At 46.7% G+C, this 13,115-nt stretch overlaps 1 protein-coding gene across 1 annotated transcript in view; it reads right to left on the bottom strand.

Moving 5' to 3' along the window:
• The window catches only part of LOC135917832 (E3 ubiquitin-protein ligase MIB1-like), a 72,810-nt gene that overhangs the window by 39,184 nt on the left and 20,511 nt on the right, over positions 1 to 13,115 (bottom strand). The window contains exons 4-6 of the mRNA XM_065451437.2: positions 11,417 to 11,521; positions 4,998 to 5,130; positions 945 to 1,066 (exon numbers count right to left, since the gene is read on the bottom strand). Coding sequence (XP_065307509.1) covers positions 945 to 1,066; positions 4,998 to 5,130; positions 11,417 to 11,521 — 360 coding nt within the window. The remainder of the gene's footprint in view (positions 1 to 944; positions 1,067 to 4,997; positions 5,131 to 11,416; positions 11,522 to 13,115) is intronic.

Raw genomic sequence — 13,115 nt, 5'->3', positions numbered from 1 at the left:
GTGGTGGGGAGGAACTGGAGAGAGGATGAGGGCAGGTTGCCGATCGCTCGTTCGTCGCATGTCTCGCCCACGAAGCATACACCGCAGAAGGAGGTGAGCGTTCCGTCGAACGCTGACTGCCTCGACGCCGACACAATAAGGGGAGCAAGTGGACGCGGGCTGCCACGAAGGAACTCCGGGGCGGGTAGGGGATGTAGCGAGGTGAAAGGCGCGTGTTCTCGGGCCACCAAGTGGCAGTGATTGGCGGTAAGGAAGGGACGGGGGATGGGGGGAGATTTTTGTGTTCGTCCGGACCGTTGGCTTGCATTGGCAATAATCGTGCATGGCTTCTGCATAATTCTTAACAGCCACTCCTATGTAGAAAGATGTCAATTTTTTTTAGTTCTTATCAACTAGTACATGCAGGCCAGTTCCCATGAACAATGCCACCGCGTATTTCCCGTGTCACCTGTCCGTCAACAGGAAGTATAAAATGCGACCGGTGTTAAACAATACGACTCAAAAAGAGCTGATGAAGCTGCAGATTGCTGCGCGGTCATTGTATGCCTCGATAGATAAGTCCGGCAAACGGATGAGTGCCTTACAAATGTGTGTAACGCAGATGCATGCCGCGTTCTCGTGTTGAGTTGTAGGAAATCCATTTCCTCATGGTCACTTTATTTTATTCTGACCTTCAGACGCTATCCTTTTACCGTACACCTTTTCCTCTTTAGAGCAGTAAGGCATCATGCTCATTTTAGCGGCAGCTGCCAGCTAGCTCTTTTTTTTTCTTGTATTTCTTGGTCGTTTTTATGTATACAAACATACTAATAATACGAGTAATGCGAAATTTAACTTTCGTGTTTCTGCAAGTCACACTTGAAGAGTAATACTCATGGAATTTGAGCGACAAGAACAAACCCTGCATTACAGAGACAGCCGCAAAGTGAAATGAAAAACCTTACTGTGCTGCTGCCAGTGCTCTCTAATCCAAGTGCACCGTCCAACGAGGTCCTCAGCCTGCGGATGAGCTGCTCAGCGAGCTCATCAGAAGCATCCCTGCCGCTTCCAATTCTCAGCACTGAACCTATTGAAAGACACGGAAGCACTTATCAGCGGCAACTTGGTGGCTCCTCAAGGTTACAATGACATACTATATATATATATATATATATATATATATATATATATATATATATATATATATATATATATATATATATATATATAGAGAGAGAGAGAGAGAGAGAGAGCTGTGGATAATGTTTAAAAAAGTTCCTTTCAGTGACAATGTCTGGGGAAAATATACAGTTAGTGTTTACAATAGCACACGGATAACAGAGAGAAAACGAAGTATATGAATGGGAAAAAGTTCCATCTACCCGACAGTAGCACGGAGCTTCGTAGGATCCTGCTACGAAGGTTCGTGGGGTGGATGACATTTCTTTTTTGCCATTTATAAGCTTTCCTACACCTTGCGAACATCCGCATAACTGATTTGCGATTACGAAGTATCCAAAATGGTTCTTCTGTGGCCTACAGTCGAAACGTTTCAATATTATAGCCCATCGGAAATGTTAGCTGCAAAAGGAAAGAACACGTATTTTGCCTAGTGGACATTGCATCTTCGTGGTAGGTGTCAGAAATGTTGGGCAAAGCTTCGCACTCCACTGGGCTCATGAACGCAAATCTCCGCCATCGCCGCAGATCCGCTTTTCACCTATGGAGAGAAGCAACGGCTATATGCCTTGGATACCTACGGTGGTACGTACGGGCATTCTATCGCTTTTATTTTGATTTTCTTTCATCTTTGAGGCGCAAATATAGTGATGTGCTGAAGAGACATTAATTAACATGTATAACATTGCCTACATCTCTAGGACGTATCAGTCAGGAATATAAATTAGTCGTCAGCGGGCAGAAAACAAAACTCCCGGCCGGATCATCTGAGAACAAAGCAGAAGCACGAGACCAACGTCTTTCTAAAGACGGCTCAGCCACTCGTCTTGCTGGAGGTACCTGCCACATTCGCGATCACAAGGTGACACATCTACGTGCTAGTTAAAAATTGCCTCCACAGGGGAAAAAATGGCTGTGGCTTAGGTAAGGTTAAGCCCAGGATGCGAAGCATACTAGCCTTTATTTTAGTTGTTGAACCACTGTTTAGCCTGGTGAACTGCTGTTGCTTGGCTATATTTGGTTCGGCTAGACGAAGAAACAACTCATGCATTACTGCTTCGCCTTCAAGAGTGGAACACGACAGCGTTCCCGTCGACCCGCCAAGGGGTGTAAGACAATGGGCTACAGGGCAGCGACTACGCGGCCCGCATTGGACGCGGTGAGCGTCGAGCAAAGCAGCGTTCGGCGCGGCAACGAAATGTGCGCCTGAGCAAGAGACGCACGCCTTAGAAACAGCTCGTTTCTAAGGCAACACCGCATTCACTAGAGGCGCTTTTGTACCGCTTTGAAGCATCGTACTCGTGGCTCAGTGGTAGCGTCTCCGTCCCACACTCCGGAGACCCTGGTTCGATTCCCACCCAGCCCGTCTTGCAAGAGTTGAGCCAAAGCCACTTCTCCTCTGTCGTGACGTCACGGTGTCACGTGGTTTCAAGGCGACACCGCCGCGCCTGAGGAGCTGGGTTGAGCTCTCGTAATATGCTTCGCATAAAAACAGAAGAAAACAAATAAAAATACGAAGGTGTACAGCTGAGTCGGCTCTAGCAGGTGCAGCAAGTCCTTAGTAAGGACAGCGGGTCCGCTGGACTCGATCGTGATACTCGTGGGCTGAAACGCAATCAATGCCCGTTGTAAGGAAAGAGAACTAGCGTAACAGTGATAACTACTTGCGATTATATATTGTGGAGTGCACTTCGTCTCACGATGAACCATGGTCTCTGCTTCACATGATCTTTGATGTGCTTCCGGAGCACCCTGAAGCAACCACTCGATGATGCCGGTGTGTAGCAGTCTGAGCTCATCTGATAACTCTGAGGCTCTAGGACGTACAGCTGTTCCAAACTATTTGTATTCCAATTCTGCAATCAGCCTTTCGCAATTTGTCAAAAACTTTTCGGGCAAACCCCATTTCGCCTGTCTGTCACGCGACGTCATGAATACCGTGTAAACTCCCCATTTGAGATTAAAATTAAATTATGGGATCTTACGTGCCAAAACCACTTTCTGATTACGAGGCACGCCGTAGTGGAGGACTCCGGAAATTTCGATCACCTGCGGTTCTTTTACGTGCACTTAAATCGAAGTACAGGGTTTTTTTTTTCGCATTTCGCCCGCATCGAAATGCAGCCGCCGTGGCCAGGATTCGATCCCGCGACCTCGTGCTCAGCAGCCCAACACCACAGCCACTGAGCAAACCGCGGCGGATACCAAATTTGATATGACGTGTACACACTGGTAATGCACGATTAGACCTGACAAAAAAAAAAATATTTCTCATTCGACGCCTTTTGCGGCAAAATCCTCAACCATCGGTAAAATGTTTTCGGGCTGCGCCGACTTCACTTGTCTGTCGCACGACGTCACAAAAACTGAAGAACTCGATCACTGCACCAAACTGATGTGTCTGCCTGAAGGATGCATTAATATACCAAACAAAACTTTTTCTTCTGAAGAGCCGGATACTAAACCGTTCTGAAAGGAATAGAAAATGGCTGCCCATCGATCACTTTGGCACTGGCTACTCAGAGCTGCCGGGGAGCATGGCTTTATTTGCATATAATAAATATCTTGGGTGAAGTGTAACGTTATCGAGTCATTTTGGCATGCATGCAAGATCGCTCTGCTAACTCTTCTTCAATGATTATATGCTTTAGCGGCATCATAAGCATCCGCTGCACGCCGTTGCAATTTGGGACCAGCCACAGCAAGCTGTTAGGAATGGCCTGCCGAGGTGGCAATATGCAAGTTTTCTCAGCCAGCTGCAGCTGCGAGCGTTGCGAGCTTCCCCGAAGAGAACCATGGAAGTCTATCACAATTGCTGCGGTGACTCATTTCGTAGGGACCTCGAGGTGCCGCTCCAACACCCCCTCCGCGCCGTTGTGACTAAACGCGATCGGCGGACCAACTATTGTTACTGAACCCGCCACCGCCGATATGGTCTCTCTGCAGCAAGAAGAGCTTCTTAACAATAGGGTGCTTTGCGGTACGTGGGCCCCAGGATTCGTCAGTCCACTGAAACTCGTTGGCGACTACAGGACGCAAGACAATGGACAACCGGCGGCTACGTTGCGGGGGTGAACTCGGGGAACCAATGCGCCTTTCAAGACGTAAGGCCCGAGTTCTGCGAAGCCCGTCTCACCTCGGAGGGGGCAGTGAAACCTGTGCGGAATGTGTGCGTGTAAACCCCTTCCCCCCTTCCCTCAAAGGCGGGCCGGCTGCGATGACTCGAACGTTTCCCTCACCTAGGGATCTAGGGAACACGGAGTGTTTATAAGCAGCTGTTTGTCGCTGCTAGTGTGCTCGTCAATGTACTCGTCATCGTGCTCGTAAGCTGTGTGCTGTATGCTCGTCTTGCGTGCTCCATTTGGGAGCCAAGCTAGACTGTCGAATGTATCTCTTGTTTAAAATGTAAATACTGTAAATACACCCTGTACGCCTTGTCCCCCCCCAAGTTACTCCCTACGACTTACAAGCCCTTCAACTGGTGGCAGCGGCGAGATCGACAACTCCCTACAACTGTATGCCAGCGGTGGGATCGTCCTCCCAACTCTAATAAAGCTAAGGGGAAGCGCACCAATCGCAGGCGCCGACCCCACCCTCCACAGTCGGTTATCTACCATCTATTTGTGCTATCTGTCACGGGCAATGTATAAAACATTCCGTGTAATTTAAAAATGCTGTCTCGTTATCTAAACGCTCAACTATGTATACTGTGTACGAAACGACGCTCATAACCGAGAAATAGTGACACTTCTTGCTTTGTTTGTTTGTTTGTTTGTTTGCTAAAACAAAACTGATGAGTTGGACACTTAGTTCTAGGACGAAATGACTATCGACTCAACTGATTTCTGCGCTCGTATTCCGTCTCACTAGAGTCAGACAGAGAGGGTTGAAAATCCAGATAGCGCCATCGACTAGCACCCGCACGTCGCGGCTCTCGAATACATGAATCACGGCACCAATTTGCCCAAGGCTCTGAAAAAGACAAAAAAAAACGTGTTCAGCGCACTTAGCACAGTACGTAACCATAAGCGCGGACGCTGCAAGGCAGTTGTCACAGCGTCAGCAGTTTTCAGGAAACATTTCTACAAGGTGAAATAATTGAACAGCAGATGACATTAGTTTCATGGTTTACGCATGTTATTAGGGTTGGTTGCATGCATGTAAGCTAGTGTTTCGCAAGAGGCGTGAAATACCACACGTAACAGCATTATCATGGTATGCTTTAATTCAACTTCGTTCAGTCAGATGGTTCAACGCTTCAAAGTCAAAATGAGCATGAAAAGTGCGGCCTCATTTGGAGCTGTGCAGCTTTTTCACAAAGGAGATCCAACATTCAACATTTACTACACGGAGACATTAGAACACTAGAAATTTGAATACAAACTAACCCTGAAACACAGAAAGCCATTGCGACATATGGCAGACAATGTGGCCTGTTTCGAGTAGTGTAAAAGGTGTCGACCATCCCATGTGAGAGTGGCGGAACTCAACATGTACCTGAGTCTGCATAAACCAGAAGATCAAAGACTGAGATGAAGATGTGCTTCAGCCAACAGTCCGGGAACCCACATTCCTTCCCCTCCTAATCCCCAACAGCGGTCTAGCCATCCCCTTCCTTAAAATAAAGGCTTTATTCATTATTCATGACTGGCTGCGCAGTTGGGAGAAACGCGGTGTTAAGCTCTTCGTGGTACTAAAGGCCCGAAACTTGTAGGATCAGAATATTACGGTCATTGTTTCGTTAGTCATGTTCCGTTTGCGATGAATATCTAGCTCCGATTTATTAATAACGTTTCCAATAATTTGGCCCCCTTGCTTCATCCAGACTGTTTTCTTCAATTTTCATTACATCACCTAAGTATTCCTGTGTGTAACTCATGGCGTTTAGCGTGAGAAAATACAGCAGTAATAGGTTGTGCAGTATTACTATCATTATCACATTTAAATATTTTTTTCTTCTTTCATTCTTTCCTGTAAACGTTTGTACCCTTTGGTGCATATCATCCGTTAACGGGACCGTAGACAGCACTGTGAGCCGACACCAAAGCCTCGAATGGGCATCATATGCACCGATGGATAATCATCAAATTCTTCAAGTTTACGCACAAAAACAACAATCTGATTATAAGGCACGCCATAGTGGTGAATACGAATTAATTTTGACCAGGTTCTAAATATACGACCATTTTTGCACTTCACTGCCATCGAGATGCGGTCGTTGTGGCCCCGACTAAACCGGCGACATCGAACTCCACAGCGTAATTCCATAGACACTGAGCTACTGCGGAGAGTAATAGGCACTGATGCAGTATACCACTCAGCGAACACGATATGCATTAACAGTTACTGTCCAGGAGTGCACAAAAAAGATGTTCACGTATACTGAGAGCAACAGGAAGGTTTACCGTTGCGATTCAACTGATCGGAAGGTGTTGTAGCTATACCCAGGTGTTAATATATATACGTGGACGGCGACATGTACACGGCTGCGCCGTAATTTCTGGCGCCCTTAAATGCTTTAACACGCCGCGCAGGGCCTGTGATGACATCGCACAGTCACCGCTGGCAGTCTGCTTGTCAGGAGCGGCGCCCGTGAAATTGCATCAGTTTCAGAATGTGAACACTACAATGTTAGTTCGCACTTTTTATTAATCAGAAGATTCAAGATAAAAGACATGGGCTGCGAAGGAAATGTTTTGTGATATCTTGTTCGCGAAGTGCAATTCTAACAACATTCCGAGGCATAATTCACTGTAGAGTTAAGGAGGCCCTGGTCTGTCCCTAGGGCGTGGTGAAAAAGCACAGTCCGCCGATAGCATATGCTGCTGGGAACATCGCAGCCAAATTTTGCAGTCGTGCGTGGTGCGCGGAGCTCGCAAGCGAGCGCGGAGTCACCTTTCTCTCAAAAGCTGGTTTTCAACAGAAACCTGTTCCTTACTCTTTCCTGGACGCTTTACTTCGTAGTATTGGGGCGAGCTCATCCACTGGGAAAGCTGGCACCACCGTCGGCCTGACGTGGAATGAGGGATCACGTGGAAACAGCGGCCGCGTTGGCTGCTTTGGAAGCGCCGAAGTGAGCTGAAAACGAATGTTTGTAAGTCCCACCTGCGCGCGGTTCTGATTAAGTATGGAGGTTTTTGCCGCTTCGGGTGTGTGCTTCACAACACTTGAAAGCCCTATAATAGGTAGTGGCTACCTTTGAAGGCGGCTAACATGGCAGACTACTGCTCTGTGCCGCAGTGGCGGACGTACGTAACGGAGCCCGGTATCAGCCTTCACACGAATACCGCAGGACCAGAAGCTGCGTGAAGCTTCGATCACGAAATTTAGAACCGGCGAGCGGCCATCGGCTACAACTCTGGCGTGCAGCAAGCACTTCCACGAGGAACATTTCTGATACGGCGTCGGGGCTGCGATGTTCGGTGAGTAGCAGAAAGCGCGCTCTGAGACGCTCACGCGTGCTGCCCGGCTAATGTCATGAAGCTTTGGTCTAGGAACCTGTTCATGCTAGGTACTGGCAAGATCACTGGAATGGAAAAGGAATGGTAAGAAGCACATTAAAATAAAGGCATGACATATGCCCATGTTTGTGTGGCACCAACAATGAAATTTACTCGAATAAGAAAAAGAAACCGTGAGTAATTGCTCGCTGAGAAGACCGATAAACATACAGTGTGACGCAACTTCAGAAATAATTGAAACGTCCAAGTCTTTAGAAGAACAAAAAAAAAGACTGAATCGTCGCAACGGTAGACCACAAGTCGCCGTCGTAGGCGTCGAAGTCCCTAGCTCTAACGAAATTATTTTTGAACAGCTCTGACAATTTCCAGGCAACAACGATAGCTTGTGTACTGTGAAATGCTCATATGCTGAGAACCTAAAGCTCACGGCACGGTGCGGAAGTGAAACATTGTGCGTGAACATGCATGCAGACGCGCAGTCGGTCTCCGCGAACCCGTGCGATCACTGCATTGAGGCTTCATTCTGTTATGCTCTACCTGGTTATTGAGGCAGTCCACTATAAGGACATATTTTACATAGTTTGCTCTCAGCGACTGCTACCTTTCACGTAAGGAACGGGTTCGGGGACTAACGCGGAGACTGCACGCAGTGGGCATTCGCTGTATGTATTCGGTAACCATTCCGTCTTCTGTTTGCCCAAGGTTATTATTTTGACAGTAAAAAACTTCCTTCGTTTTGAGAGTACTTACAGAAATGGCCAGGAAGGCTCCTGAGTGAGGCTCTTATTGAGCGTCGACAGCCGAACCTATAAGGAGCGCGCAGCGTTATCCCTCATACTACGTAAGTGAGGCGCTTCCAACAGATGGCGACACCGTAAGTCCTCGCCGCCAATAGCATATTCCCATACGCGGCTGCTATTGGCAAATAGCCGACATCAATCAACAAGCGTGTTTGGCTCAGTGCACTTCTTCCTACTGTTACTGTGTACATTTATTGGTGCAGTTTAATAAACAAGTTTAAGTAAGCGAAAATATACATTCGAATTTTTATAGCAATTACGTACTTCCGGGAGAAGCCGACGATCGTCTGCTCACGTTCGGCCGCGGCCGCCCGCGTAGAAATTTAACTTTGGCCACCCTGCTTATCGGTGTCGTAGCTGTCGGGTCTCGCTAATTTCGACTTGTTATGAGCACTCAACTAGCCTCGAACAACTCGAAACATAAGGTCAGACCGCACGCACGGTTGCCAGCGCGCGTTAACTCCCGGCCACTCCTGCTTAGACACGTTCGCAGACTTTGCTTCGTAATGAGCGTTTCAAAAAGCGCAAGCTAGATACGGCTACTATCAGTCGGTCAAACTGGTGCAGGACAAAATCGGTCCGCACCACGTAGCGCAGCCAGACAGGAGCACATCGGCGCGAACGCGCACTCAAGCCCTATCGTGCACGAAGCAAACGCGGTAGTTGTATGCAGCGGCAGTCTGCCACGTAGCACTGATAATGCGGCCGCCGCAGGGTGCCGCGACGAGTGTACTGGCTGAGCGCACTGAGGCTCGTTGAGGACAACCACCTTTGGCTAGGTTTGGCTCACGTTTGGCGCGTCGTATGCGCGAAAGCCGAAAGTGGTGGAGTCTACCTGAACATCCAAACCTGAACTGCGTGCCACAGTGACGTTCAGTAGGCGGTACTTTGTGGCCACACCACCCTCCGAGTAGCCTCCGCAGGGCGAATCATTGAGGGAGCAGCGGAAGCACCGCGAATTTGCCAACAACTCCACTTCTGCTGAACGCATTAAATAACTTTTCTGCGGCGAAGTATTTCTGAAAGAGATTAGTCTAGATTAACTTCAAAAGCATCTCTCGACTTCGATAAGAAGTGGTTTAGGGCCCCCTTAAATGCTGGTTTTGGCAACTTCTGTGGTTGAATAGCATAGCATCTACCTTACATATACGAAATAGATGAACATATAGTATGCATATGCACAAACATACACAGAGCATACACAGAACATCAGGGCAACGACGAAACTTCCTCTGGGGTGTCCATGTAATTGCTACCGCAGTAAATTAAATTAAAAATAAACTCACACATTTACGTGCATACGGTGTGCATATTCATTGGAGACAGACAGACAGAACTGTATTGAGGTCCTGGGAAGCACCGCCCTTAGAACAGCACCGCTTGCCGCTCCCACGTGGGGACAGAGAGGCCTAGCCTCACCGCGGCCGCATCGTGGGCTCCCGCGGACAGCCCGGAGTTGTGGAAACAGCTTGGAATTCAGACCCCCCCTCCCCCCCCCCCAAAAAAAAGAAAGACAAAAATATCGTTTTACGTGCCAAAACCACGATCTCATGAGGCACGCCGTAGTGGGCGACGGCTGAAATTTGTACCATCCGGGGTTCTTTAAAGTGCACCTAAATCTAAGTAGGAACTCGCCAAACCTGCATCAATTAAACCCTCATGTGGAACTCCAACCTCCATTCGGACTTACTCGACGTGAAGCTACGCTTCTCTGTCGCCTTTGATTAGGAGTTGCCTTCACAGAGGCATACTCTACATTAATTGTAGTGACCGACAGTGAAGCATGCGAGGTCTGCTGCACCGAAGAAAATATCGACCATCTGCTATGCCACTGTCCATGATATGCCCCATGAAACATGAACTTTCAAACGCTCTCCAAAAACTGGACAATCGGCCGCTTTCCGTGCAGGTACTGCTGGAACACCGCCCCCATCGCTCGTCGGCCCAAAAGCGGTGAAGGCACTAATGCGCTTCTTGAGGGCGACGGGCTTGTGTGAACGTCTGTGACTATTAGGGCAATTACTATTAGACCACATGCATCAGCGAACTCACCTATAATTTCCTTCTTTCCCTCCTCTCTCTCCCTGTCATCTTTATTTTCCCCTTTCCCATTCCCCCGGTGTAGGGTAGCCAACCGGACGTTATTCTGGTTAACCTCCCTGCCTTCTGCTTTTCTCTTTCCTTCCTTTCTAAATATAAGGACAAAAAAGAAGACAGTCGTATCTGAAGGCATACTTGTTTGGTGGTGAATACACATATATTGCGAGAATTGAATGTCTTACGAAAAGCCTAGTGAAAATAAAAAATATACCTTGCCCTTAGGACGCATTTGTCTTCACTACTGTAGCATCTATGTGTGCCATAAGTAAAAAGAATAAGAATAATAAACGTCTGTTAATAATGACGTTATGGCTACAATTTGCCGCGCACTGCGCTTCCGTCAAAGATCCTAAACGATTATTTAGGCATGTGTTTATTGTTTGGAATGTTGAGCTACATTCATCACTGGCTGTCAAAAATTTGATTGTCAAATAAACAAATGAGGTAAAAAAAAGGCGTAGTATAACAGACGTAACCATACGCATAATGACGACCATTTAGCGTCGACTAGATCGAATTGCCGACCAATGTAGTGTACGCGACAAAACAGCGGGCAAAATATCAACATGAATGTACATCGAACGGACTACGAGCAGTTAAAAAAAGTGAAATGTATAAGAGAACGCAGCTCTGCAAGTCTATTTGCCAAGCTTCCGGGCGGCCTAATTCAAATGTGTGAATGCTTTGCCTTGAAGGTAAGGTTACGTTTTATGGTTCAAGGAAGAAGAGCAAAAATAGAACGCGAAAGTAGGCGCCGCGTCTAGGTTCTCGAAACGAAGATCGATTATTCGAAGTATACTTACCGTCGCGCAAATTGTTTATCGTAACCGCGAGGGTGTACACTTAACCCGCGACATACAATATGACCATCTCGTAGCGGTTAAGGCCGACACTCACCCTTCTCATAGAGTCAACAAATCCGCCGTGGCCGAGCTGAAGTATCTTCATCTTCTGAAGGTCGTCGGTCACTCTTACACAGTCTCCAGAAGAGAAGCATCGTGCCTGAAAGTGTTTGAGGCTTTCACAAAATATTTCACGAAATGACAGTCACCTTTTTAAACACCGATAACGTTCACATGTTTTCCAAAAGGACTTGCTTTTGGGAAAACTGGAGTTTAGGTTTACTATACATGTGTTTTGTGACAAGAATAAGATGCGTAATAAATATCTACAGATACTTTTCGATTGACTTCACGGCGGTGGCACAGCCGTAATCATGTCCTGGAACCCCATGACGCAGCTTTGTATGTCGAAAATAATCGTAAAAAAAAGCCTCCTTGTCTTTATAGTTTGCTGCCTTACTGCGCAAGTACAAGCTAGCAGTAGATAGGTTCATAAAAGATAATATTAACATCCATCCGTACGTAGCCGGAAGGTACAAAGGAAACCCACACGGGTTTCTCAGAAACAGGTCACATGGTAAAGTGACCACCCCGGAAAGACGGTTGTCCCGGGTTCGAATCCCGGGCCAGGAAGAATTTTCCTTCAATACGAAGGTTAGTATTTGAGGAACTCGTGTCGCTTTCTTTTGTAGCTTCGTACTACATACGGGTAGATGTCAATATTTCATTCCACGAGCCTTCTTCAACGTTGCGGAAATGTAGACTTGATTTGCCACAAACAGGATATAGGTGTACGAATATTCGAAATTGGAACCTAATAGTATTTGCGCCTTATATTCGATTCAAGATTTCCTTATTCGTATTTGACTGTTTTGCAATACTTTTTTGGCATTTAAATATTTCCTTAATTAAGGGAAAACTTAAGTCGATAATCTCACTCCGTTCGCATTCCTTTAAGATTACGAGCGGTGCTATAGTACAACATTTTGCTCTTTCAGCGACCACTGCGCTTTAACCGAATGTGTTGACGTGCTATTCCCGAGTTTTATTAGTGCCATTGTCACGGTGCACCAGATACAATTACTTTTCATTGGTTTCTTATCGACAAGCTTTTCAGTGTAACTGGCATCCAGTTCATAGCTGCTGTACGTGTACCAAATAAGGTGTATAAACATTTTTTCACCAAGTTCCCGTAAGCTTCCTTTATATTTCACTTTGTTTAGAAATTGGAAATATTCGGTAATCTATTGATTATTTGAAAATCCATTTTCTGGAACATTCGTATTCGACTACTAAGTTTCCCTATCTGAATATCTCTATCTAAAAGACGTGGATGAAAAAGGGAACTGTAAAATCTTGCGAATACAGTCGCATGCCCTTATAACGAAGTTATCGGGGCCTTCGAAATACTGCGTGTGTATGAAGGATCTACATATTTTTTTGCGACCTGCCGAAAGGACCGACTGTCGCAAAATTTCTGATAATCCCTGGCATGAACAATATGCCATCAAAACAGCGGCGCACATCTGAAGCAGCCTTTTTATTTACAACTACTTAAGGCATTTACTGGAATAGCTGGTATACTGTCGACCTCGGCTACAGAGCATGATGAAAACTTTTCGCACTTTACATGCCTCATACCTCGATGAAGAGATCGGGTTTCACCGGCTCAGGTATCCCGTTTTCATGTAACGTGAATAGCGTGAAAACGTTCGGTCCTAACGACCGTCCCAATTTCTTGCCCTATTCACACG

This window comes from Dermacentor albipictus, chromosome 2 (assembly GCF_038994185.2).
Source record: "Dermacentor albipictus isolate Rhodes 1998 colony chromosome 2, USDA_Dalb.pri_finalv2, whole genome shotgun sequence".
NCBI classification, from domain to species: domain Eukaryota; kingdom Metazoa; phylum Arthropoda; class Arachnida; order Ixodida; family Ixodidae; genus Dermacentor; species Dermacentor albipictus.
This window is presented reverse-complemented; position numbering and strand designations above follow the sequence as displayed.